The sequence below is a fragment of the Rhodofomes roseus genome (genome assembly GCF_022264815.1).
Source record: "Rhodofomes roseus strain CIRM-BRFM 1785 chromosome Unknown C8Q71scaffold_13, whole genome shotgun sequence".
NCBI lineage: Eukaryota > Fungi > Basidiomycota > Agaricomycetes > Polyporales > Fomitopsidaceae > Rhodofomes > Rhodofomes roseus.
Window position 1 is genome coordinate 679,991 of NW_025952969.1, and position 25,760 is coordinate 705,750.

The window sequence follows — 25,760 nt, forward strand, 5'->3', positions numbered from 1 at the left end:
TACTACACTGTAGGACCGCACAGTCGTGTACAACCTTGGTGTAACCTCATGTCGCGATCGGAAGCTTCGGGCCCATCCCGCGGCGTCACGTGAAGACCTAACTTCAATGAAGACGCCTTGAACTCTCTTGATGAGCACGAATGCAATGGTCGCTCTACACTGGCATACACAGTTATGACAGGGTTTTAGTCACGAAGTCATTTAGTCTCCCCTAGGGAAACTCCAGACAGGAATGACCCTTACGCGCGCGGGCGTATATGAACAAGAACTTGGACATTCGACGTAGTAAGAGCTCGTGGCATACAGACCAGCTCCAAGAGATACGGCAACAAGAGTATTAGCATTCCAGCAACGTGGGTTATTGAGCATCGCGGCGATAGTGATCACCAGTAGGCAGGGACATAACTCCTCAGTCGTCTTCATGACAAACATCATCCAATACTACACGGAATCCCTACTGCCATCCGCTGCGACGGACACTGAAGGCATCCAACGTCAGCCCATATCGATGGTATTCCTATACAACCCACCACGAAAAGTAGCTAGTCCTCACTGGAAGCATCATTGACAATGTCTAGAATGTAGCTTAGTCATTGACTACGGTCTGCAGTAAAGGAGGATCATGGTACTTACCATGGTAGCCAATGTAATTGCTGCCACCCGGGCTGGTGCGGCGAGTGAGATCTATGACCTCATCGGCGCCGTCGACGATGTCTGGGAATATAATCGCACTAAATCCATGAATTCTGATCCTGACAGCAGCAACGCACCGCGCCATGACGAGTAGCTCCCGCTACCGGGGCTGGTACGACGGGCGAGCTCTGCTGGGAGTTAGCATCAGGCAGAGCAGTGCGTATACAGGGGTGACGACGGACCGTTAGCCTCGGCGACCGGGGCTGCGAAGGCAGCGTGTAACAGAGCGACGCTCAGGAAAACGGCAGCTGCGAACTTCATGTCTGTCAGTAGGAATAAGTAGGCTAGGTCGACGCCTTCGCTCTCAGCCCCTTTTATATAAACTTGGTGCGTCTGTGTTCTGCGTTCACTAGGCGACTTACTAGCTGAAAATGATCGTCCTGGATTTGGGCTCCAGGCACTCATTGCTGCTGACGGCCTGGTGGGCTCTGCATCGTACAGCTGTACAGCCTGTCGCGAGATGTTGCGTCTCCAAAAGAGGCTTACCCCAGATGACGTGCTCGTCGATGGACGCGTGGTGCCTCGAAAGAAGGGCACACACGCACCTGCGGGAGCCTAGCGTTGACGAAAAGAGGATGGCCAGAGTCCGGATGTCGATTGATCTGAGCAGTTTGATGCGCTTCTGTCTTTTTCGGAGATAGATTCTCGACAGACCGCCCCAGATGCTTCTGAACTTGGAGTTGGGGACGATCATAGGACAGATGGCACTTGATCGCCCTCGCGTATACCGCGCAAAGGGAGCGGGCACCCAGGCACATGCGATGTCACTAGAAAATTAGTCTAGGTGGAGCAGCGGATGCATTGATCCAAGGTATCAACGCCCAGAGTTCACCACATGTTCGTCAGTCACTGTTACAAACTATTCGGTGATATGTTTCGGTCAGCCACTTTCAAGCCGAACATGGGCCTGACCTCCAAGCTCTTCGGTCGACATGCGAGAGGCAGAGAAGTCGACGCAGGTGCCAATTGGCATGTCGTCTAGAAAGAGGAAGAGGTGCGATGTCAGTGAGAGACGCCTTCGCACCTGGTCCATAATGAATGCAATACCACGGATGCGCCTTCTTCGGGACGGAAACCGGCGGTTCGAGACGTATGGAAGTGAACCTAGGAATAAAGCTATCACCAATGAGCTCGATCTACATTCTTTATCAGATCACTGTACCATACCTTGCCGGACAATGTTTCGAACGTCTGGCTGGCGCTTGACAAATTCGCGTGCCATCGTGACTAGCGCTTCATGAGTAGATCATGGCTGCAATTAGTGCGGTTCGGGTTATATAACTCCAGAGATCTTGCAGTGAAGACTGACCCAAGAACGCCTGCTGAAATAGATGTAGGGCTAATTGTAGCAAGGAAGCAATACCGCGTATTTGTGGGAGACGGTAAATTAACATGAAGAGCAGAGACTATGACGGTCGTTATCGCGGAAAAATACTTACAGTGAAAACTTAGTTGTCGCGTAAGACTTACTACTTAGTTGACACGTGAGCCGTACACTTTGGACATAGATTCATGCCGTTTCGTGCACTTGGTGTCTACAATCATGCATATTTCTTGTCTAGTCACTACTGCTGTATATAATTTGCAGTAAGACACACCCGTTGTCTGCTCACCTAGAATGCCCAAGTCCACTTCGGCGGCTGATCAATTGCCTAATGCGGAATCATTAGCCAATTGTGGCAACTCTGTCTACGCGCACTGCGACTGTCCATTGCATGACATGGAGAAAACGAACCCCGGAAGCCCGATCATGACATTATAGATTCGGAGCTGTGAAATGCCTTTTAACACTCCATAGCCCCCACTATTGACGAGACGAATGGCCCGGGATGCTTCAGCCTTTGGAGAGCCATGACCTTGAGCCCGCGGTTCTCATAGTGTCGAAAGGGACAGATATTGTGATATGAATTAAGAGCATATAAATTCAATACAGAAATGTCATGCGTCGCAGAGAATAAAGGGAAAGCCGTCTGGCGCAGTGGTCCTGGCAAATGCGATGTTCATCCCGATTTGGCAAGGCCGCCTCGGACACGTCGGGCGGGCGCCAATCGCACTAAGTCTAAGTCGCGCGAAAGTAAGTCTTCAGAGTAAGTCAATCGCCGCGGAACTACGACCTGCCAGTAAATATTTTACCGCGAAACCGTCACTCATAACTAAGCGACACCGCGCGCGCATCGTCTGCTGTCAGTGGATGCCTTCCCGCAGAGGTTCGCACCGCGTTCTATCCTGGGTCTGCGCTGCAAACCTCTACGGGATACCGGCTGATCTCTTTTCCACCCTCTCGAACTATGTCGACCCCGTTCGGGTCTTCGAGACCTTGATGTAGAAGGGGTCGGAATGCCCTTCGAGGTTGAAATGTACGTACCGTCGGTATTCGAATTTGCGCGCTGTCGTTGGCTCTTAAGTTACAACCCTTCCATACACTTCGCCTTCCTCTGACGTTGCATAGAGGCCAGATATCGCACGTCACAACGTGAGGGTATGGTCCAGCACCCCTTCAGTTGTCTCAGTTGACGTACGTGCAGCATCTAATATTCCCAAACGCTGCGGGAAGGCATCCAGTGTATCAACACCTTCAAGCGGACCGATGCATGTAATGATACTGCTTACCGTCGTATACTCCAAGTATGCCTTGAATGCATGTTATCCAGTATAGAGTTTGTTGCCACCACCTGGGTGTTCGACTACGAGTAGTTAGTCTCCCCTAGGCAGACCTTAAAGAAGACCTCTTGGACGGACAGGGGGGGCGGTCTTCTAAGGACGAGTAGTACCGTCACGGTGTAGTACGGACCAAGTAAGTACGGACCCTGCACTGCGGACAAAGCAGGTTGCACGGAGCGCTTACATCGTCAGAACATTGTCAGAACGTGTATATCATCTCGAAATCCAATTATTATCTATTTTCCTGGACCGAACATTGAAAGGCAGCCAATGAGGAGCCGGTCACCGATAATAATTCATGTTCGGATTTCGAGATGATATACTCATTCTAACGATGATCTGAGACTTATCCGACGCCAAACAAAGGGGTTTGTCCGCAGTGCTGAGTGCCGCCGGGGTGTCGCGGCCGGTCCGGGCCGGAGCATCAAGCTCTCGAGATCGCGATTGACACGTCTCACGTGATGGCATCAGCTCGGCAGGACACGTCGTCGCGGCCAAGACCCAAGGTGTCCTTTTCCTTCTCCTCCATCCTTGGATTGTATTTCGGGGCTTCTCATACCACTACTCGTCTTACTAGGCTTACTGGTCTAGGCCATGTCGCTCTGGTCGGAGATACAAAAGGTTCCGCCAGTCACCAAGTTCCTATGCGGGTCCTCTCTGGCAATCACCGTGCCAGTCTTGCTCGAAAGTGTCGCTCCTTATATCTACCTTTTCACAAGGTCGCTTGTGACGGAGAAGTTTGAAGTGTGTATGATTTTCTAATATATAGTCACCGTGGACTTATCTTGGGCTTCAGGTATGGCGTGTCTTCACAACTTTCTTTATAGGACGTGAGCGCCACATTCTCGTCTTGTGGTACTCGTGCTAAACAGACTTACACACGTTAGCGTTCGGCATAGGCTACATCTTTCACTTTGCAATGCTCTAGTTGAGTCTTAGCTGACTCCGACTGACCACGTCAAGACTGATGCACCGTCTTCCACAGCCAATACTCCTCGGAGGTGGAGAAATCATATTACCGAGAGCGTTCAGCGGATTACGCATGGCAGCTGTTGCAAGTTTGCATCAGCATACTGGTACGTACTCTGAGCTACTCACTACACAACTTCGCATCGACACCCTTCCACAGATCATCAACCTCCCGCTGCAAAGCATGGCCCACCACCGCCCGATGCTCATCGCGCTTGTCTATCTCACCTCGCGGCTTGCTCCACCTGACGCGCAGACGTCGCTCTTCGGGCTTGTCACGATCCCCGTCTTCTACATGCCGTACGTCTTCATCGCTATCGACCTCCTCGGGGACGGTCGCGCCGGCGCCGCGAAGGCCATCTCCGGCGCAATCATCGGGCACCTCTGGTGGTGGGGCGTCTGGGAGAGCAGAATTATCGAGCGCTTCGGGGCCGCGCCTGCGTGGCTCAAAAAGTTGCTCGGGCAGAACTCTGGGCCGTCGGCACACGGAGCGTGGAAGAGGGGCGGCGTGGAGGGTGTCCCCCCGAGGCAGGTGAGGGAAGAGGGCCGGCCGGGTGAGCATAGTTGGGGATCGGGGAGCCGCCTGGGAGGTTCTTGAGTGCAGAGTGTCTCTGGGTGGCCCGGATGTCGTCGCTATTTTCCCTGGGAGAATGAACGTTGTACCCATTGGTTGTATTCGCTAACGTGTGTGGTAACTGTGCTAGTCATTTTATGCACGCGCGTGACAAACGAACTCACCAGGCTCGGAGACCCTGAAGTTCACCGAGGGGCGGGCCGATGTACACTTGGGCTTCCCGTTATTCTCCATCCTGACCTCCGCGAACCTGGTCACCTTCTCTGGCGTGGTTGTTCGCTCGCAGTCGCACTCAAACCTTACTGGGCTTGCATAAGTGCGACTACTCATATGATGACTGGCGGCTCATCGTCAAGCTCTGCGCACAGGAATAGGAGCAACTTGAAGCACCCCATTGCTCCCCGATGCATATCAAGTGATCAATTTGCGGCAGACACATCGATACCACTACGATACGAGCACCTTGACTCAGTTTCAGCCCGCCCTCCCCTCCGTCCAAGAGATCTTTAGGGTATGCCTAGGCGAGACCAACTCGGTTTGCGGGTTCGTATCACAATGAGGTTGTGTTGGTATCTTCGTCCACCGACGCACGGACTCGAAACTCCCCCGGCGACAATGGTTGACTTATCCCGTGTCATGCGCTTCGCCGGGTGGTAGTCTAACATTACTTACGAAGGTTGCGCTATATCACAGTCAGATTCCCGATGGCTCAGACGTGTCGCTGGCTTGTGGATGGTATAATATAATATGATACTCAAAATCAACATGCTGCTGAGACTGAGTACCATCATTGCCCGGCAGTAGACGCATGGCATGTCGTGCTTTGTCCGACATGGCTCTCGGAAACAAGTTACTTCCATGTCGTATTGTGCTTGGGATGTTTCTCAACGCCTCATCCCTCGTTATTGGCGTAAGAATCCGTCTCTGCGTGCCGCTCGATTAGGAGAATTGACTGGGAGGACATAATGAAAATACGATCATGTACAGCGTGCATATAAACGTCCAACATCGTTCAACGGTCGTAGCAAAGTCGACTACCTCTGTCTCGGTTATCCCGCTTTATTTTTCCCCTTTCTGTCCGGCTGCGATCGACCTGCTCCTGCCCCTCCACGGCCACCGTCGCCTCGTCCCCGAGTCCGCTTCGTACCCCTGGTCTGTCCGCCACTTTCACCCGCACTGCTACGTTCCTCCGTGCGCTGGTTGCTAAGGCCGCCTCTCCTGCCACGCTTCTTGGGCGCTGTATGCGAAGAGCCTCCTGCCTTAGACGGCGGGTGAGTCTGCACGTTCGACGAGCCCTGAGCCGCGGAAGCACGGCTCATCGATCGCGTTTGCACACCGCCAGCCGGCGCCGGTGCTTGCGGCGCAGATGGCGCAGGCGGCTCTGGGTCGGGAACCAGGATGAGCTTCTTGCGGTCCGTCTCTGCGTTCCGCCCACGCGGCGCAGGCGTCGGGGAATCTTCACGCTCGTCATCCTCCGGAGCATCGTCCTCGTCTGGAGTCTCCGGGATCGCCGACTGCGCGGGAGCACGACCGGACTTGGTAGCAGGGCGGGGCGTGTGCTGCCAGTCGCATTGGTCGCGGCGACGTCGTTCCCGTTCTAAGTTGACACTTTCCTCCTGTTCAGCCGTCAGAACTGGAGGATCCTCGGTAAGCGTCTTCTCAGCGTCGTCAAATGCTTGCATGAAGGCTGAAAAGGTCTCCGCGAAGTCGAAGTGCCCTGTCTTGTAGCCCGTGCGGAGGATTCTCCACAAACGCTCGAGCAGTGGTTTCAACGGCGTGTAGAAGTCGTCAATGAGTTCGAGATCACTGGTGAATGACTCCTCGTCCCTGATGGCAGTTTGTTTGTTGGTCCCCAGGACGGCGATATCCGTGACCTCGAAGAGCAGCCGGAACCTCCGGGTAAGAGCCTTATCTGTTCCCTGATGCAAGGCTTCTCGTCGTAGACCTGCGCCCCGTTTGCAGAGACAGATCCACAGTAGAATCCACAGCACGCTCTCAAGGTCATGGTAGAAACGGTGGCGGACATCAGTTCCAGCGGACTTGTAGTAAGGTTGACCGAGGAGTAACTCTCCGGACATGAATGGTCGTGTGCCCTACAGCGAGAAGATTACCCAAAGCAACTCACACAGCCAATTGTGTCACTTACCGACATTGGATCATCAAGTATTGCGAGGTCGTTGAGGAACTTGGCGTAGTCGAAGTCAATGACAAAACCTTCACTGCCGCCTTCAGTATTCCCGGTGACCAGAAGGTTCTCAACGCTCATGTCGCGATGGATAACCTCCTCTTCATACGCAGTTTTGTAACCTGGTAAAGAGATGAGTAAAGGATCAATGTGCGCAAGACCCGTGGGCTCACCGTGCAAGACGTCGTTCACTGCGTGAACAAGCTCCACGAGTGATGCCGCATACTTGATGGACCAACCATACGTCTCGATCACTATTCTTGAATGAGTTCGGCCTCGAGGCGACGTTTCAGGTAAGTCGAAGGACGGCAGATAGTCCAACGCATAGAGGTATCTCGTAGTGTTGATACGGTCTCTGTCAGGCGAGGACGCAGAAATCTTGGCATGTGCGATGTCACGCTGTGAAACGTCAATACATCGAGGTTTGCCCTGGACGTTGAGATCACTGCGGGTTCGGGACGATGTCATGTCATCGTGCCCATTGATCTTGACGACAGAGTAGGATCTCATCCGGGCAACCCCCCTGGCAGGGCCTATCTTCTTGTAGAATTCGCCCTCCAAGTGTCTTTCGTCGTCGCGCCATGAGTCTTTCACAACGAAGACCTGTGAATGGTGTCTGAATATAGGCGGGGCAAGAGACAACAACAGCTCACGCACCCTACGCCGTTCCTGTGGCAGATGCAACTCGTCCCAAAGCCACGCCTTCCACACGCGCGTCGCGCGCCCACGGATCACACCGCCTCTGCTCATGCTGACGCCCTTGTACAGCACGAACGTTTCCGTAGCAGTCTCGTCCATAACTCCATAACCGCCGTTCGGCTTCGGTTTCGGCATCGTGATGACCCAGTACGTCGTCTCTTGTTGTTGCTTCCACGACTCTTGGTACGAGTACTTTGGCGTTAGGCTGGACAAGTCGGAGCGCGAAAATATCCGCTGCTGGTGAATTGTTGTCATCGAGGTGTCCCAGCCTAGACGGTCAAGCGAGAAGCTCGCAAGCCCGGCGATGACGCGAATGAACACCTTGGGCTCCTGCAAGTCTGTTCAGAATGCGATATTGAGGCAGCAAGAAAAGACGTACGTCGTGGATATTGAACACCGTTGACCCTATGACACCAGTCCGGTCGGCCAGGTAGACGGACACGTTGGCGCACGCGACGACAAGGCCGAGAACAAAGCAGCGGTCCGCGGACTCGCGAAAGACAAGCCGGACGTACTTCAACAACTGCAGGAGGGCGGGACCATCCGTCTCTTTCTTCTTGACTTCGACGGGGACTAGAATACGGCTCCACGGTATTTGTGGCTGCTTGGCTGCAGACACTCCGAGCGCCGCGACGATATCCGGTCGAACCTCTGATATGTAGGGGTCTCGCGACAGAGGAGTAGCATCATGGCAGTCGTACCAACGAAGACCATTTGTCTGTGTCGGCGCCCGCGTCTCCCAGGCCGGCACCTCCATTGCCTGCGATACAGCGTTGCTGACCGTTCCGGCTAACTTGACGAACTGGGGGTAGAGCGTCTTCTCGAGGGTAGGGGGAGAGAAAGAGTAATGTGACCATCGTTTGGTTTTGGTATCGTAGGCGCTGTGCTTTGTTCTGCAGAGGATGCCGTACACAGAGTTGATCAAGGCTTCGTCGACAGGAAAGATAGTCTCCAGGAAGTCAGGAACCTCGCAGAAGACGTGCCCGTCTAGCTCTTGTACGACCTCGTATTCGAGATCCTTGGAGAAAACCTTTCTCTTGTACGCCTGATCAGAGTACGCAGTGCTGGAAGGAATTTGACCGCTCTGTGAGCCTTTGATCGGAGTGTTATGGGGCTGGGATGAAACCCGGAGTGCGGGATAGCCGAGAATTCTGACTGTAGACATACCTCGAGGAGTCAGAGGGCGATGAATCCCGGTGATACTGGCACATTATATACGTCGGCGAGGTGGCAGCGCGGAGGCGGAGTGAACAATGGAGGCCGTGGACAAGAGCGCTAGCCGCGTTCGAACTTGAACAACACGAGGGCACGAGACGCCCGCGTGTGGGGCACAGCCGATCTCCATCAAGGATGCATTCCAAATTAGGCAGTTGTTGTGCTTTGCCATCAGCCACCGCCCGCTGCCGTTTCGCGCTGCGCACCGCTCCCTGCCTCAAGAAACCCTACAGCATGGGCGATACAACCTTGAATATCGACTTGTGAATAATTATGCTGTCCTGGAGTCTTGAAAAGGTCTTTGTCGCCTTCGAACCTAGCGCTCTTCCGGATACATCATACATGCAGGCCTGAGGAGGCATCATCGCCTCGCTTCTGGGCTATGCGGAAGTTTTTCGGAAGTCCAACCGCACTCAGACTAACCGTATTTGGTGTATTGATTGGGGATCCCAAAGCAGCAGACAATGCGCTCTTGTGCCCATTGACTCATTGTGAGTAGACACATCCAAATCCGTTGTAGTTGCCACAGCCTGCAGCCACAGAGAAGTACTTCGCGTGTTCCGGAAGAACGTTTGCATCGCCACACACCATGAGGACCTATATACCTTCGATGTGGCTTCGTCCGACCAGTGACAGCAATCACGGCTTCTTCACAAGCACGGTCCGCGACCATAATGCACACGGTTATTCGGAGACGATGCCTCGCCGGTGACAGAACAAACCGTTTGTAACCTTGTCTTTTGCGTAGGTTCATCGTTCTCTGATCAGCGGAAATTCAGCACAAATGCCAGTCCGTTGTTAAGTCTCTAGGCGAAGCCTGTCCTGTCGGTCCATCCGTAGCCAAACAACACGGCGGTAGCTTGTACGAAAATGCGTGTAAGTATATCGCGTGCATCAGCAAATGTCCGTTCATGCACGCACTTACGTAATACGCACAGGTCGAATCACAGCCATGCTACCTCCTGATTATCCTGCCTCTCAGACTCGAAAAGCGACACGGCCTTCGATGTCACGATGTCTAATGCTTCTGAGCATATAGTAGGCTTAATATGCAAGCCGAAGATGACCCGCCCGAAGGGAGGGTCCACACTTAAGTACTTGCTGCGTAGGGAACGGCGAGACGTTGTGGTCTTGTCCAGAACTAGGTTTCGAAATCCGTAAGCATGTTGAGCGCAGTTCGTATCGTACTTCAAAGAAATCTCTCATCTGGTGCGCCGCCTTGCGCCACTGTAAGTACTGTTACTTACATGTGTGGGGGAGGATGATGATACGAGCCACGTGGATGCTAAGGTGACTATCACCAACTAGCAGCTAAGTACTGTGTACCAAAACATACTGTCGAAATGGGGTCGTATATCTGTAGATAACTGTAGACGACGTACCAAGCCAATGAGTTCGTTGGTACCTGTATGAGTTAAATAGACATGTAACTCGTATGTGGCAAAGTTGTGCCACTGCGCCACAGAGTTGGAGAGCGACTTGACCGGCCTGTTTTGAGTGCCTCTTCCTTCGGGAGCATATCCAGACTATTCTTCACTTCTGTCCGAGTCCAAGGGTCACCCGCCGAGAAAGAGCTCCAAGCCAAGCGCGGGGTTGAACTCGAGTCCTGAATGTCAACATGACGGTTCAAGAGCTCGCGATCACGTGAGTGTGGCCACCGCGGATGACGCGTCGCGCAAGAGCGCGCTTTCTAAGTTTCTTGGTGCTCGTGCTAGAGAGCTCCTTGGACTCGTACCACGACCTGGTCGAGTGTTTCTCACGCTTTTTGCTGTGCCAAGGGAGGACACCAGGCAACGTACAGAGAGACTCCGTGAGTCTCCTTCGCCTAGGATCCTAAAGTCGAGAGCTCCCCGTCGCAGCCAATAGTCCATCTTCTCGCAATGTCGAGTCGAGTCGACAAGAACACTGAACGCTGGACCCCGTCACCATGGGTATACCCGACCTAGTCGCGATGACATTCCCGCCACTCAACCGCCATCCGAGGCTTTCCATCGACTGGTCTTCAGCTATGCCCAGCCGCTGCGCTCGCTGTTTGCGGAGCAGCACCTCGAGACCCAAAGCCAGGCTTACTCCGGGCCTATACCTACCGTTACCAATCACCCACCATTACCACAGGCCTCGAGGATGCTTGATCGCAAAAACCGGAATTCCCTCGTCGGGGCTGACACGACGAGCCCGATAAGCGGCCGGTCCCAGGACTTTAAGACAAGTAGACCGCCGGAGAAGGTACTGAGAGGAGGATAAGGAAATGGACCGTTTGTTGGCATCGTTACTCCGGACCCGTTGCCCTGCTTTGACACTCCCTATGCTGCCATATACCGTTGCCTGCCCATTACTACATAAGCCTCATGTCGTTACCCCGACCCCCCACCATCGACTGCCTACTGTACTTAGTATAGTAGGACCGCGTCTTAGCACGACTTTGTCTTCTTGTTGCGGTATATAAGTGCTGAATTCATCATCATCATCATTGGTGCTCGTGCTGGATCGTCGCGCGTCGGTGAATCATATTGGTTCGATTGACCACGTATTGACTACTTCTACTGTTGCACATGACAGAGGCGGAAGAAACTGTGTCCTTCGCGATCCGAAAGTTATGCTTAGTCTGAACGGGTTTGCAGGCCAAAGAATCGGCGCGCTTCTCTGCAGAATGTCGGGATATCTTCACCCACAGTGGTGCGTGTTAGCCCCCTCAAGCTCGTCTGACTACATACGGCCCATGAGTTGTTCGCTAGAGCATAGCACGACTGTCTATGTTCAAGCTGGTCCTCACGCTCTGTTCTGTACGAAGGTCAGCACGTTCATGCATCCCAACAACACCCAGCAGGAATCAATTGATTTGCATCGATTACATATTCCATTCAGACATCGCCATGCAGTCACAATCATACAGTGCTGCATTGCTATTCATATGGAAGCGCGTATGCAGAGCTCAGCATACTACATGATTCTTCTGAGGCTATTGTTGGACTATTCCACTGATCTCATTCGGCTATGTTCAGTCAAGTTCTGACGCCTACGGTCAGCACTGAGATGACAATATCAGAGTCAACGCACCATCCGGAGTGATGTAAGCCTCACCTCCCGTGCGCCTATCGAGTGCTAAGCAATTGAAATGAACAGTGAGATACGAGTATCGTGTCAGCTGCGCATCAACTCACCGTCCGGTGTAATGTAAGCTTCGCCGCCCGTGCGCTTCACGACGTCTATTCAGCAAAAAGTTCTTATCTGTCAGACTTCGTTTGACGGGCAATCGTGGACAGTGCTACCGTCTGACACGATATAAGCTTCGCCCCCGGTGCGCTTGTCGAGATCTAGGAGCGGTTGTGAGCAAGTTTGCCACATTATTTAGTTGAGTGTCTCACCATCTCTCACCATCTGGTGTGATGTACGCTTCCCCGCCCGTGCGCTTGTCAAGCTCTACCAGAGCTGATCAATACGAGCGTCTCGCACATGCTCTAAATAACTGACGGTCAGGCGTAATGTAGGCCTCACCGCCGGTGCGCTTGACCACGTCTTCATTCATTTGCGATCAAATACCACGCTGGCATTGTATCACGATGACTTACCACTAGAGACAATGCAGGCTTCACCACCTGTACGCTCGACGACATCTGACGGACAGTTACAGTTCGATCGCCAGAGATGTATATGCAAGACACGCACCGCCCGACACGATATAAGCCTCTCCACCCGTCCGTCGAGGTAGCGCTGTCGCAGTATGTATCAGATCCAAGACGTGTTCATGGACTATCTCGTCGTTGCTCACCGTCAAGGTTCGCCGCTACAGCGGGTACTGCGCAAGCAACATGGGATAGAGCAGCAGCACTGAAGAGGAAAGCAGACGTCAACTTCATTTTTGAGACGGCGAATTGATCCTGAAGAACGTGCGGGAACAGATACCCAGTGGCCTGCCCATTATTTATACGCCATCGCAGCGCCTTTCCGCACTTGACGGCTAGTTGAACAATGCCCTGGCATCAATGATCCAGAAACCGTTTGGAGACGGCTTGTGGCGGCTCATCTCAATGACGAATGTCTGCTCATGGGTGTGTGGCCAGCAGGCGCGCCGATCAAAGAGTATGGGTTGCGCCCGGGGCCGATGGGAAGACGCGAGTCACTATATCCAAGGTAAGCGTTGGGCTTATTAGGACTCCCCGCGCTCAGTTGGTACTGCAAAAGAACACTGCTCACCAGTGCATACAACCAAGTTGTATCGCTGACTGGGCCTGCCTCTCAGTGAGCAGCTGGCGTAGGGCATGCGGCCGTTAATGCACTCAACTCCGGTGCAATGATATAGCCACCTTGACATATGCTCTAGTAGATTTACGCGCATCAACTCTCCCACCATTCCTGTCAGGGACGAGACAGGTCTGACTCACCGGGCGGTATTCCGATTCGAGCTGATGCGGGTCGTCTGAAAGGACAGCGCTGCTTGGGACGAGAAATGTCTGTGACCGCGCCTCCGATCCTATGCACAATCCGCCGGCAATTCTTGCTCAAATCCTCATGCAGTCGTATAGTCGCGAGTGATTGCAACCCAAGAGTATTGGTCTTCGATTTGTAAGGGTTTGAAAAGATATCGTCGACTGGGAGCATTAGCGAGTGTCCACCATAGACGAACGCGCATGCCATAAGCCGACAGGATCCGCCAGTACCGATATTTGATCTCGAAGCCGGCCGCCGCCTGAAAACATACAACAGATCGTTCATCATCATAGCGCGTATGGCGTTTCTGTTCCCAAGGACAAGTACAATGCTGATGTGCAATCGCAGCACGGCAGGTCAGCGAGACTGTCCCTGAATGGTCTTCAATGCCTGAGCCGTCAGACGAGACCTAAGCGACAAGGCTACCCACGTCGTACGGTTGACCCACGAACGCAGTGGCGTACCGTGCAGACGTACTGTGCAGAGCGTATTGTGTGAAAACGCAGAAGGTATCGCTCGAGGCGTCCCGATACAGTTCCGTCAGAGGGAGAGATCATAATGCTAATCACGAACCACGTTACATTTCGAGCGAGAAACACTTGCCCAGAGGTCCAACTACGCATAATGCAACAATGCATGGACTGCGTTTCCACTGAAACACGCTCACCGGTATGCTCCGTTACTGTACACCCGCATGTAAGCACGCTCCATTCAACGAAGACAAGGGCTGACCATCATCAATGAAGAGTCCTCGATCAGGCCATCACTTGTCGAGGGCAATGTTCGTGATATCTGTGTGGTTTAGGAACATGCATTATCCAGGTGCATATCTAATAGGGCACATACCGCGAGTGTCAAGGTCTCAATAGAACAGGTCAGCGCCCGCGGCATTGCTGGTACGCAAATGTCAACTTACCATCCTCGTACGGGACACCGTATCCCACAGCCTCGTCAGATACGCGTTTCTTCATGTCTTCATAGGGTATCTCAAGTAGTGAGTTACGACATTGACGATACGCAGATAAAGATTGACCTTCCTCGTACGGGATACCGTACCCCACAGCTTCATCTGATACGCGTTTCTTCAGGTCTGCACAGGCTCCGTTGGATAGCACATCATGTAGATATGCATAATATAGCAACCTTCTTCGTAAGGGACACCGTAACCCACAGCCTCGTCGGAGACACGCTTTTTGAGGTCTATAAGACGGATTGGCAAACACAATAAGGCCGATATACCTATAATGACTTACCTTCTGGGAGACCGTAACCCAAAGCTTCGTCTGAGATGCGCTTCCCAGGGTCTAGACAGAAGTGATCAGCCGGTAGAACGTTGCCAGGAAGTAGGCAATATCTAATCCTCAGACTCCACGACGTTATGTGAAACGTGCAGCAGTGAGACGTCCCGGTGGGTCACATATATATCATGCACTGCAAAGAGCTGACTTACTGTTCGCAGCCGCAAGACGGTTCTCATGTTGAATCGCCGGCATGGCAGTGACGAATTGGAGGAGGACGCAGGCAAAAAGAACAACCGTAGAGGTGAACTTCATGGCTGGTGACTGGTGATGCGGCAGCGCAAAAGAATGCGGTACTGGACACGCTGTCTAGCCAGCTTTTATCCTCGAACCATATGTAGTCGCCCTCGGCATCCTGAGTGCCTCGATGAGATGAGAATCTTGAGAGTGCACTGCCGGCGTCGACACGATGTATGCAGCATGCGGCACGTCAGCCTACTACAGAGACAATTCCAGATCAGTTAGTTCCTTGCCTTCTACAGGCCAGAGGGAGCACACGCTCATCATTCTTTCCGTGCGACTCAGGTCGGACAAGGCCGACGTCGGATCAGTCTGCTACAAGTCTTGACAGGGTCAACAGAACGCTCCGACGGTATGAAATATTGTTTACAACACCAATGAATATTTGATTTTTGAAGCGAGTGTATTTCCCGACGGAGGTTGGCACATGGTCATTGGTGGAAATAACCCTGTAGTTCGAGTTGAAATTTCTTCCATATTTCTTGGGCAACTGCTCTGATACTCTGACCCCACATGTACGATCTGTTGGAAGCGGTCCTGTCAGAGACACTGCCCCAGAATGCCCATCACATGCCTCTAGCATGCGTTCGTGCTGGACCTGCCCGAGGCCGCCGCTACAATGCTACACGGGGCCATGCCCACAGAGTGCCATTTTGTCAACACAATCGTCACATACGGCTGTTCAACGACACACAGGCCTTCAGTAGACGGAGTTGGAACTTGAGAATAGAAGGTGCGGGGCCTTACCGAGATGGAGAGTTAGTTGCCAACTCCGAGAAGCTGACATGGTCACACGTCAGCACTGTCGCCATATAACTTGGAGTAACTTGGGATCTTGTCTGCTGTTCTTGTCATGACCCCGCGCGGTTCGGCGACGTGGAAATAGTAACTTGACGGCATTGAGTGAATGGGTGCCGCAAGCCTCGAGTCAGAAGAATGCAGCCCTGAGAGGAACGCAATCATCCCTCGTGAACGATGTCGAAGTACTTCAGTACTCACGTTGGTGCTTCAATTCCACCGCCAGGTCAAATATCGGCAGTGAGGCGAGCCAAAGACTACAGGAACGACCCAACCTGTCAATGGTCCGGACGCGCTAGGTGATCCATCAATGCAATATCTGTGAACAGCTCATGCGAAGTGCGCGGATTGCTGGAAAATGTGCCTATATTAAAAGCAATGTGAGCGAAAGACAACCGACAGCTGAACACGACATACGTACTCAAGTTGAAGCTACTCAAGAGTCAACACGGTGGTTGCAAGAGCGCCCGGACATTCCCCACGCTCGAGCGCAAGCATGAACCATCAAAACTCATAGATAGTCCCCAAAGTACACACGAATAGTAGTGTTGTATATCGTAAGTTTTAGTCCGCGGTCGAAGAGCTATACAACAAGAGACACAGAGAGTTAGACAGACACTCGCCCACGTCACCGCGGCGACGCGTGTCGGCTGCCGGGGCTCCGCGAGCCATGCCGCCGCTCGTCCGGGTAGTAGCGCAAACGAGTCCGTTCGTCCGCATGCTCCAGCTCGTCGTCGTCGTCGTCTTCGTCGCCGACTGCCTGCGGCAGCCGCGCGAGCCCGACGTTGTCCGTGATCTCGTCTTCCTCGTCGAGCGCGTTGAACAGCGTCGCGGAGCGCAGCCCCGCGGAGTTCTGTCGCCCGTGTCGCGCGCTATGCGGCGCGTTGACGCCTCCGGCCGGTGTGCCCGCCGCGCCGCCCCAGCCGTCGATCGATACGCGGCCTTGGAGGCTCAGGCGGGGGTTCATGATCCCGCTTTCGAGTGCGGAGTGGCCGTGGCCGTTGGCGACGGTAGGTAATGACTCGGGTTTCCGAGAAATTTCGAGGAGATGGACGCCGAGGAAGGTAGTGATGAAGCCGGCGAGAAGAGAGATAGAGTTCGCGGGGTCATCCGTGTTGAACCCCTGGAACAGAATGACGGAGGCGACGATAGTGGCTGTCGAGAAGCCGACATAGTACATGGGGTTCACGCTGAGGGGAGGTTAGCACTTTCCGCGGCGCTAGTGAATGGACGTACACGTTTGTCGAAAACGTATCCAGTGCCTTGTTGAAGTAGTTCATTTGCACGAGAATACAGCCTGCTACGGTGATGCCGAACACGTATGTGCTCACGTGCGTAAATTGATTGTTCCCCGCGAACGTGAGCTTGACCGCGACGCCGAATCCCTTGATAGCCATTACGGACACAGAACCGACTACCGAGCATATCGAGATGTACACCAGCGGGTTGGACCGACCGTACTTGGGGACAACGGCATAGATCATCACTACACTGAACACCAGCACAGTGAAGCAGTACATCAGGAAGCCTCCAGAAGACACTCAGGACACCAGCGTAGTTTGCAGAGAAACATGTCAAGCTCACCGGGCTGCAAAGCGTAGTGTAAGATCTCGTCCACTGTCTTGATCTCCTTGTCTTCTGGAGCGTGGAGCACGATGATGAGCGACCCAAGCAGACATAGTGCGCAACCGACACGCCCAAGGTGTCCAAGTTCTTCATCTAGCAAGAAAGACGCTAGGATGGCGCTGCGAGATGGTCAACGGTCGATTGTAGAGCATAAGGGAGGCGAACGGACCCAATGATGACACTGAGTGCGCCTAATGGTGTAACCAATATTGGCGGGGCAAATGTGTATGCAGCAAAATTGGCGACTGGAGAGGACTCGTCTGTATATGCAGAGGAATACGCAGGACAGCACTCACTTTCTCCTAGAATTACTGCAGCCCGTGCGATCCACCGTCAGAAACTCAGATATCCCCAGAATGCCGCCCTCGCCACCGCCAGAGCGAGACTCACATGTTGATATCCCCGCCCACCAAATAGGATTTCTGAGGTACGCGTAGTTGTCCGAAACTTGCGAATACGTGGACCGGTTGCTTGCATCGTTCAAGCCCTAGCACCCGTTTCAGCACGCTGTCTCCCGCACGACACGCAGGATCCGACCTTTTTCGTGATGATGAAGCTGGTTCCAATAGCGAGTGAGCTTGATACTGCGAGTGTCAGCCCTATATACTTGTCGTCCACCATGTCAACTTGAGGGAGAGTCTAGGCGCGTGTTAAGGAGTGGTGTGCCGCCTGGCAGGAGTGTCTAGCGACCAAGTCGGAGTCGTGAGAATACAGTTGGGTATCGTTTGTCGCGCCAGGGTCGTCTGCAGCGTCCTCGGACAGGTGTGTCGGCTGTGAAACGTTGGAGGTGGGCGAGCTGGGAAAGCGCATGAGCATCGCTCCCGCAGCGAGCGTCTGCGTGACGCTATTGTCACTGCCACCCAGTTGTGAACGACGTGACGGTCACAATAGTACCAGACCGGCGGTGCAGATGAACTCTCGCACCTGTCCTCACAGGGCCTGTGTTGCCCTCGCAAAACACCGCTCATGAAGCGCAGACCACGCTGCCTTGGTACAAATCCCACAATGCTCCAAAGCTCTAGCTAGAATAGCGCCAATTTCAGCTACTTAGACGTGTTAGGCTCACGTGACCTTACCGACTGTCGGAACGCGGTGCCCGGACTTCGCTCATCCATTCAGTTATTCAGCTGGATGCTCTTCGCAGGACTACGCGTATGTTCTCGCGTCACTCAATCCCTCTCTTGCTCAGCTAGGCAGCAGGCGACTCTCAGGACGCGATTTCTTGCCACGATGGCACCGGCAACTCAAGCCGTCAATACTTCCGAGCGGTTGCAGGCGCTGCGAAAGCTCATGTCGAAGCCTGATTACAATGTCGCCGCCGTCGTTGTGCCCAGCGAAGACCAACGCAAGCACCTTCTTGATGTACACCAGATGCGTGCCATATTGAGCGATGCATATAGATTATAGTGAATACCCAGCGACGTGCGACGAAAGGCGCGCGTTCATCTCTGGCTTTACTGGGTCTGCAGGTGCATACCACCTCTTTGATTGGTATGAGTGAAGACCCGTCGGAAGCTTATGCTCGATCCGTCGATACGCTCAGGATGCGCTATCATCACTCCGACCGACGCTTTTCTATTTACGGACGGTCGCTATTTCCTACAAGCAGAGAAGCAGCTAGACAGGTAGGGATTCATGCTCGATACGCGGACCAAGCAATAGCAATCTCACGTTTGCATCCCACAGGAATTGGACATTGATGAAACAGGGTCTTCCAGGTAGCCATAGGCCGTGCTCCTGTCAATCCGCTTCGCTAACCGCCCGCAGATGTGCCTACCTGGCAGGAATTTCTGTGGAAGGTATACATCTCACCTAATGCGCGTGGAGCTGTGTTGACACTGTCGAAGAAACTGCCCAAGTGCACGCGCATCGGAGTTGATCCGACAATCGTTACTGCGTGTATGTTCCCATTACCCCGCGGTCAGGTTGCAGACGGTGACAGTTTACCAGCGGATGCCGACACCATCCAGAAAAACCTCGAGCCGCTCGAGTCACAGCTAGTGTCACTCAAGCACAATCTTGTAGACCTTGTGTGGACCAATCGACCTCCCAGGCCGACGAACGGCATTTACCCGCTGGACCTGAAGTACGCTGGTATGAGTGTCTGATCCTTAGCTTCCACTCTATGTCCTGATGATACTCATAGGCGAGTCGCACGTGCAGAAGATTACACGACTGCGAGAAGAGATGCGTAAGAAGGAAATGCATGCCGTAGTCGTGAACATGCTTGACGAAGTCGCTTGGCTGTTCAACCTGCGTGGATCGGACATCGACTACAACCCAGGTAGGGCCCGATACTCTCGGTTCCAGCAAACATAGATTCAAGCCATGACTAATGATGCAATCTCGAAGTGTTCTTCGCGTATGCCGTTCTGACCCCAGAAAAGGCACATCTCTTCCTGAACCCCGCACAAATCGACGACACGCTCCGCGAACACCTCGGCGGCCACGTTGACATCCATCCATACGACTCGTTCTTCTCCTATCTCCGAGAACTGGGTGCAGAGATCGGACTACACAAGAAATCAGTGAGCGTCACATCCGCCTCATAAATCCAAACCGCTGAAACCTAACCTCCTCGCAGAGGGCCCTTGTTGGGGACAAAGCAAGCTTAGCCATAGTGGAGGCAATGGGAGCAGTGCGTTATCCCTCCGCGTCCCACCGCACTGCGAAGTCACTTGGGCAGTCTTTGCTGACGCTAGATTTCATGCGACATTATTAAGGACAACGTCGTCGTAGCACGCTCGCCTGTCGCAGACTTCAAGGCCGTGAAGAACGAGACGGAGGTCGAAGGTACGCGACAGGCAATCTGCGTGACTCGTCCTGACGGACTGTGGATGTAGGGTTCAGGCAGAGCCATATCCGCGACGGCGTCGCTCTCGTTCGATACTTCGCGTGGCTGGAGGAGCAGCTCAACAATGGGGTCGAGCTCAACGAGTGTCAAGTAGCGGACCAGCTGGAGCACTATCGGGCGTGCGTACCGAGACTATCGAGGTTATGTGCAGGCTGAATCTCAATGTGATCCAGAGAGCTCGATTTCTTCCGCGGACTGTCCTTCCCTACCATCTCGGCGACGGGACCAAACGGAGCGATCATACACTACCAACCGGAACCGAATGATTGTGCCATTGTTCGCAGAGACCAGGCAGGTTGATCTGCTGAGTCCAGACTCGCTCTACAGCTGCTAATGGGGTGTAACGTAGATCTACCTTTGCGACTCAGGGGGTGGGCTGCCCAATTCCTCACCGTCGCGAACATCTTGATGAATCCAATCGTACAATATAGCACAATTCCTCGACGGGACGACGGACGTTACGCGAACTTGGGTCAGCACGAATTCGTTCCGTGTATACCCTACATTTGGCTCACACCCAGTTCAGCACTTCGGTACTGCGACGCCCGAGGAGCGCCGCGCTTTTACGCGCGTGCTCCAAGGACACATCGCCATTGACGCGGCGGTGTTCCCGAACGGGACAACGGGTGCGTTTATGCTGGTGTATGAGCCGCTGACCTGTCGAATTGATGCTCCGGTGCACCAGGATACGTCATGTACGTGTTGACTTCAATCCTAGAAGAATATGATACAATGGTCGACTGACTATTCTTCAGTGACTCGTTCGCACGAAGACCCCTTTGGGAAGACGGACTCGGTACGTCGTCTCCTGTAGTCGCCTGATTCTGCTCCACTCACAGTGCGGTAGATTTCCGGTATATTTTCTACATGTCTGGGCTCGAAAGCTGGCATGTTGATTCGTGATTGCAGACATGGCACAGGTCACGGAGTTGGTGTGTTGCGGACCACTTCTTCCAATATGTATCGTATTCAACGTACCGATTTCCAGGTCATTTTCTGAACGTCCATGAAGGTAAACTCCCAGCCTCTTGTGCGATCACTATAATCTTCGATATTTAAACATGCATATCAGGCCCGCACGGGATCGGCGTTCGCATAGGTGCGCCAGAGACGACGACAGCTTGCTCCTGATGGAGGATAGCTCATGATTGCAATAGCGTATAACAGTACACCTTTGAAGTCGGGTATGACTGTGTCCGATGGTCAGTGCGGAACTTGTGACAGTCAGGGCGCTCCGACTAATCTCTGGGCAGAGCCTGGCTACTACGCCGACGGGCGATTCGGCATCCGCATCGAGAACGTGATTATAGTCCGCGAAGCGAAGACGCCAAACAACTTCGGAGAGAAAGGATATCTCAAGTTCGAGCACGTCACCATGGCGAGTGTTTCTACGGATGCCCTTCATTCATCGAGCCTCACGCAAACGATACCTAGTGCCCGATCCAGAAGAGTCTCGTCGATGCCTCTCTGTTGAGTCCGAAGGAGGGATCGTGGCTGGATTCATATCATGCGGAGGTGTTGGAGAAGCTCTCGCCTTTGCTTCACGCAGACCAAAGGGCACTTGCTTGGCTGCAACGCGAATGCTCGCCTCTCTGATGAGAAGGCTTTCTTGGACTACGAGCCCCGAGATATACTGACCTCGCGCATCCTACAATAGAACATTTTCGCCACCTGGCAGCGGATCCTTGTAAGATGTAAGTAGACATTATTGACCATCACGAAGAGTCAGAAGGAGGTCGTAAAGTGCTCGCGAGGCAGGACGACTCGAAGAAGGACAGAAAGCCTGAATACAAATACAAGGTCAGAGCTGGCCAGAGTCGGCCATGATATGGCTCTCATCGGCGCGTCCATACACAGTATATCTTACTGTCAGTGTATATACGTCAACAGCGGTAAGTAACGCGTCTCCTTGTCCGCACGATGCGCGATGCCCGACAAAAATTATTAGCAAATGGCGAGCACTGTGTAAGCGTCCGTGCCGCTGATGAGCTCGGATCGAAATTAACCTGCGGAATCACGGGAGGAGCCAGCGGGCTGTGGCTAACACAACACCTGCCTAATTGGGAATATAGCGTGGCCACACATGGGCGTCTCGGCGTGCGCTCGTGTTGTTTAAGTCGAAGGTCAAGAGCACGGCCTCCTTTGTCTTCACCCTCTTCGTGCTGCAACCTGCTGCAACACTCGCGACGTGTACAATGTGTCGCTGGTGCTCGAGTTCATCGCCCTCAGAATCTTCGAGGTATGTCTGCTTTACGCCTTGTTGGTGGCAAGGCGCAGTGGCGCAGTGGCAGGTTAATTCATATCCCTGTCCCTGTCCTCGGCCTGTCAATACTCTTAGTAGTAGCTGAAATAGAAATTTACACACAGTCACACATACTCTGCGCCGGCATGGAAACGCGCCTTTCTGGCCAGAGACCTAGAACACGACATCATCAACGAACTTGCGCAGGACGTTTATTGTGATATCTCCGGTTTTCTGGACGCCCTCTTTCCTGTCTCCGGCGATCTCATTGAAAAGGTCTTCGCCAAGGCTTCAAAGTCTGGCGGGTGCTACAAACCCTTGCGTAGGCGATGGTCGGGTTACCCTATCAAGCCACCTGCAAGCGAAACGGCTCTGTACGCGTCGTTCGTGGCCCTCGTGCAATCTGTTACTAGCTGCATTCCTGAGGCTGATACGCGGACGAACGGTCTCCGATGGCGGGACCACCACGATCACATACCCCTCTCGCGAAACCCCTGCACTCCGGAAGTTAGACCCGACATCGTCGCGACGATTGGAGTAGCAGATGACAAGCCCGTGCCGTGGAGTCGCATTCTGGTCCCATTGCAAGTCAAGAAGCAAGAACAAAACAGCCCGGCATTGTTGCAACTGTTGAAGTGCATGCGCATGGTATTTCACGAGGCGATGGATCGCTGCTTCGTGTTCGGCGTCGTCATTGCATGTGCGAACATGTCGGTGTACCTAGCGGACCGGGCCGGCGTCCTCGGGTCTGTGGTAATCAATATTCACGAGGTGTGTGGCCCCGCTCCCTTTCTGTGGATCGCTTCTAAGATTTGCATAGGAACCACGATTGTTTATCCGCATCATAGTCGGCATAAGCTCGTTGTCTCTCGCTGACCTCGGGTGGGACACCTCGATGGCAATCATCGGCCAGCAGAAGAAATACACTCGAAGCCAGGTACGACGATGGAAGCCCAGGCTGTCCTACGAGGTGCCCTGGAGTCGGGAGCAAGAGGACCAATACTGGGTGATTGACATGCCTCAGCCAAAAGACGGCGCCGATTATGGTGTCATGGACGAGCGCATGACCGAGAAGTTTGTCCTGTACAAGGCGCTCAATGTCCAGCGTGGCGAGGTAATCCGCGGGCGCGCAACGCGTGTATGGAAAGCATGGCTATTCGATGAATTGACATTACCGCCGGAAGAGCGTCGGGTGCGTCTCATATTGCTGTGTTGCATGCTTTCTGACTAACTGACTGACGACGCACCTGAAGTTGTTCATTCTGAAGGATATGTGGCGGGACGACGAGCGATGCCCAGAGGGTGAGTTTTATGAGCACATTGGATGCGTACCGGGAGTCGCGACGATGCGTTCATACGGAGTCGTGTACGTTGATGGCAAAGAGGACACGGTCATGTCGAGAATTCGGCGCGGCGTGCAGGTTTGTGCCAAACCTCGCTACATTAATGCGTCGCAGAAGAACATCAAACGGGAGATGATTCCCTCATCCATGCCTGACAGAACTCGAGGAAACACGACTGATTACGGTGTGCTCATCGATTACTTACCTTTCGTGGACGTGCCCGAACGCCCGCCTGGAGGAAAGACCCACTCGAGGTTGATCATGGAGTCGTATGGATGGCCGATCAAGTACGCGCTTTCACTCTTGGAGCTGGTGCAAGCCATGCACGATGCACTTGCTGGTGAGTGGGAAACGATGACAGCATTGCATTGTGCTCATTCATCATATAGGTTATTGGGCTGCGTACAAGAAGGGCGTTCAGCATAAAGATCTCAGCGAGGGTAATATCCTCATCACGGCTCACGGAAAGAAAGGCGAAGGTCATCGAGGAATGGTGATCGACTTCGACTACGCGAAGTTTATGTCGGATGCCACGCTTGCTGAGGATCCGATCTCGGTGAGCCGAGCTTGCATATGGGACCAAATGACATATGACCAACGCAGTTGTTCCAGGGCACACTGCCGTTTATGTCAGGTGAACTCCTGGAGGGAGTACCATACTACCTGCGTACTCCCGCTGGTCAGTCATCCGACAGTGACGAGCCCTCAGATGATGAAGAAGCCATACCACCGGCTGACGCTACGCCTGTCCACACGTTTCATCACGACCTGGAGAGCATTTTCTGGATCCTGCTCTGGTACTGCATTTGGAGAGCCGGGCCTGCACTGCGGCGGCCCCTTAACGAATGGCAGACTCACGACAGCATGGCCGGAGAACAATACAGGAGGTATTTTGCGACTTCGGAATTGAAACAGCTCGGATCCAACAAACGTCTACTCATCAAGAGCCTGGAAGATCGCAAACGGTGTTTCGATGTCGTGTCCCCTTACTGCCGGCCCCTCTTACCTCTTATCCGTCGCCTCTGGAAGATTCTTCACATCGGATACAAAGCGCGACGCTTCAATGAGGACGAGGCTTACAACACTTTCTTGCAGGCTTTCCAGGACATGGAAATAAGCCTCAGCGACAAACCTGTAGAACTCAGTGAGGACCAAGAGCGTGCCTTCCAAGCGGAGCAGCGCCGTCGCAAAGAGGACCTCATGAACTGGAAGCGTTCACCAAGAAAACTGGCAAGGCAGGCCGTTGACAAGCCAGTTGCCGCCGACGAGCAAACTCGTCGCGCGAACGAAGCCGGGCCAGCAGCCGTCGACACCGACACTGACGAACGCGAAGAGTCCCCGACCCCTCTGCTTCGCCCATCTGCGACGCCGAGCCGCGCCCAACGGAAGCTCGTTCATGGTATTATGGCACCTGGGCCATCTACCAGAGCATTGCTAGAACCGCCGCGGACTGGCGGAATGTCCACGGGATTGAAGGCGCAGCCTCCCCTGCCACCTGGGATGAGCCAGACCAGTGCTCCCATGCAAACGAGATCCAAGAAACGCGGCCGTGAGCGGATAGACGACGTTTGCGTTGGGGTTGGAGCGAGCGAGCAGGGCTGTAGCGCGAAGAGAGCTAAGCGAGGTAACGATGGTCGTGGTCGTGGGGGTGGCCGTCGTGGAGGTCGATCGAAACAGGGCAGAAAGGAGAAGGGCAGGGCGCGTTCACCGAGCGAGGGGTAACTGAGTCGGGTGTGATGCTGTGTGATGGAACACGCACACTGTACGTTATTGGATTTTCGTGTCTGGCTTCCTACCGCCCGAGCGGCCTGCACTGACCATCACTGGCTAGGTAGTCCTGCGTGCCAATGACGATGAACGGCTGCGTTCTACATATACGTTGAAGCTTCGTGTTGTGTATACATACGTACACGTAATCCCATGCCATTGGAATGC

The 25,760-nt window shown here is 53.6% G+C and overlaps 8 protein-coding genes across 8 annotated transcripts; 3 read left to right on the plus strand and 5 right to left on the minus strand.

The window, feature by feature from the left end:
• Positions 1 to 416: 416 nt before the first annotated feature.
• C8Q71DRAFT_114532 (uncharacterized protein) lies at positions 417 to 1,480 on the minus strand. Its single transcript, XM_047916349.1, has 6 exons — positions 1,180 to 1,480; positions 876 to 1,121; positions 771 to 821; positions 634 to 714; positions 531 to 574; positions 417 to 479 (listed from the first exon to the last, which is right to left on the minus strand). The coding sequence occupies exons 1-5, from the start codon at positions 1,385 to 1,387 to the stop codon at positions 543 to 545; spliced, it is 618 nt and encodes a 205-aa protein (XP_047777779.1). The 5' UTR covers positions 1,388 to 1,480; the 3' UTR covers positions 417 to 479; positions 531 to 542.
• Positions 1,481 to 3,866: 2,386 nt separating this feature from the next.
• On the plus strand, positions 3,867 to 5,056 carry C8Q71DRAFT_765354 (DER1-domain-containing protein). Its single transcript, XM_047924126.1, has 5 exons — positions 3,867 to 4,098; positions 4,151 to 4,184; positions 4,242 to 4,281; positions 4,340 to 4,430; positions 4,484 to 5,056. Exons 1-5 carry the CDS (start codon positions 3,949 to 3,951, stop codon positions 4,919 to 4,921), a joined length of 753 nt encoding a protein of 250 aa, XP_047777780.1. The 5' UTR covers positions 3,867 to 3,948; the 3' UTR covers positions 4,922 to 5,056.
• Positions 5,057 to 5,780: 724 nt separating this feature from the next.
• Positions 5,781 to 9,083, minus strand: C8Q71DRAFT_765355 (uncharacterized protein). Its single transcript, XM_047924127.1, has 6 exons — positions 8,949 to 9,083; positions 8,161 to 8,845; positions 7,740 to 8,111; positions 7,256 to 7,685; positions 7,044 to 7,204; positions 5,781 to 6,990 (listed from the first exon to the last, which is right to left on the minus strand). The coding sequence occupies exons 1-6, from the start codon at positions 8,990 to 8,992 to the stop codon at positions 5,947 to 5,949; spliced, it is 2,736 nt and encodes a 911-aa protein (XP_047777781.1). The 5' UTR covers positions 8,993 to 9,083; the 3' UTR covers positions 5,781 to 5,946.
• Positions 9,084 to 12,273: 3,190 nt separating this feature from the next.
• On the minus strand, positions 12,274 to 12,934 carry C8Q71DRAFT_114732 (uncharacterized protein). Its single transcript, XM_047916351.1, has 6 exons — positions 12,766 to 12,934; positions 12,663 to 12,707; positions 12,566 to 12,610; positions 12,468 to 12,512; positions 12,362 to 12,416; positions 12,274 to 12,310 (listed from the first exon to the last, which is right to left on the minus strand). Coding segments are annotated over exons 1-6 (279 nt in total). The 5' UTR covers positions 12,854 to 12,934; the 3' UTR covers positions 12,274 to 12,309.
• A 1,269-nt stretch (positions 12,935 to 14,203) lies between these two features.
• C8Q71DRAFT_114729 (uncharacterized protein) lies at positions 14,204 to 15,240 on the minus strand. The gene is made up of 7 exons (XM_047916350.1): positions 15,196 to 15,240; positions 14,875 to 15,114; positions 14,678 to 14,728; positions 14,568 to 14,624; positions 14,458 to 14,514; positions 14,341 to 14,397; positions 14,204 to 14,285 (listed from the first exon to the last, which is right to left on the minus strand). The coding sequence occupies exons 2-7, from the start codon at positions 14,975 to 14,977 to the stop codon at positions 14,239 to 14,241; spliced, it is 372 nt and encodes a 123-aa protein (XP_047777783.1). The 5' UTR covers positions 14,978 to 15,114; positions 15,196 to 15,240; the 3' UTR covers positions 14,204 to 14,238.
• A 1,017-nt stretch (positions 15,241 to 16,257) lies between these two features.
• C8Q71DRAFT_765423 (DUF803-domain-containing protein) lies at positions 16,258 to 18,217 on the minus strand. The gene is made up of 7 exons (XM_047924128.1): positions 17,924 to 18,217; positions 17,777 to 17,873; positions 17,683 to 17,697; positions 17,556 to 17,631; positions 17,345 to 17,505; positions 16,997 to 17,288; positions 16,258 to 16,950 (listed from the first exon to the last, which is right to left on the minus strand). The coding sequence occupies exons 1-7, from the start codon at positions 18,005 to 18,007 to the stop codon at positions 16,389 to 16,391; spliced, it is 1,287 nt and encodes a 428-aa protein (XP_047777784.1). The 5' UTR covers positions 18,008 to 18,217; the 3' UTR covers positions 16,258 to 16,388.
• A 78-nt stretch (positions 18,218 to 18,295) lies between these two features.
• Positions 18,296 to 22,141, plus strand: C8Q71DRAFT_765426 (Creatinase/aminopeptidase). The gene is made up of 25 exons (XM_047924129.1): positions 18,296 to 18,731; positions 18,787 to 18,855; positions 18,930 to 19,011; positions 19,073 to 19,104; positions 19,154 to 19,185; positions 19,234 to 19,285; positions 19,337 to 19,480; positions 19,533 to 19,670; positions 19,739 to 19,914; positions 19,971 to 20,024; positions 20,110 to 20,179; positions 20,230 to 20,359; positions 20,414 to 20,531; positions 20,590 to 20,611; positions 20,672 to 20,712; positions 20,767 to 20,866; positions 20,926 to 20,935; positions 20,996 to 21,036; positions 21,088 to 21,094; positions 21,150 to 21,172; positions 21,229 to 21,252; positions 21,313 to 21,339; positions 21,398 to 21,442; positions 21,494 to 21,618; positions 21,675 to 22,141. The coding sequence occupies exons 1-25, from the start codon at positions 18,518 to 18,520 to the stop codon at positions 21,834 to 21,836; spliced, it is 1,938 nt and encodes a 645-aa protein (XP_047777785.1). The 5' UTR covers positions 18,296 to 18,517; the 3' UTR covers positions 21,837 to 22,141.
• Positions 22,142 to 22,356: 215 nt separating this feature from the next.
• Positions 22,357 to 25,760, plus strand: C8Q71DRAFT_765439 (uncharacterized protein). Its single transcript, XM_047924130.1, has 6 exons — positions 22,357 to 22,479; positions 22,608 to 23,253; positions 23,303 to 23,674; positions 23,736 to 24,165; positions 24,215 to 24,381; positions 24,438 to 25,760. Exons 1-6 carry the CDS (start codon positions 22,436 to 22,438, stop codon positions 25,545 to 25,547), a joined length of 2,769 nt encoding a protein of 922 aa, XP_047777786.1. The 5' UTR covers positions 22,357 to 22,435; the 3' UTR covers positions 25,548 to 25,760.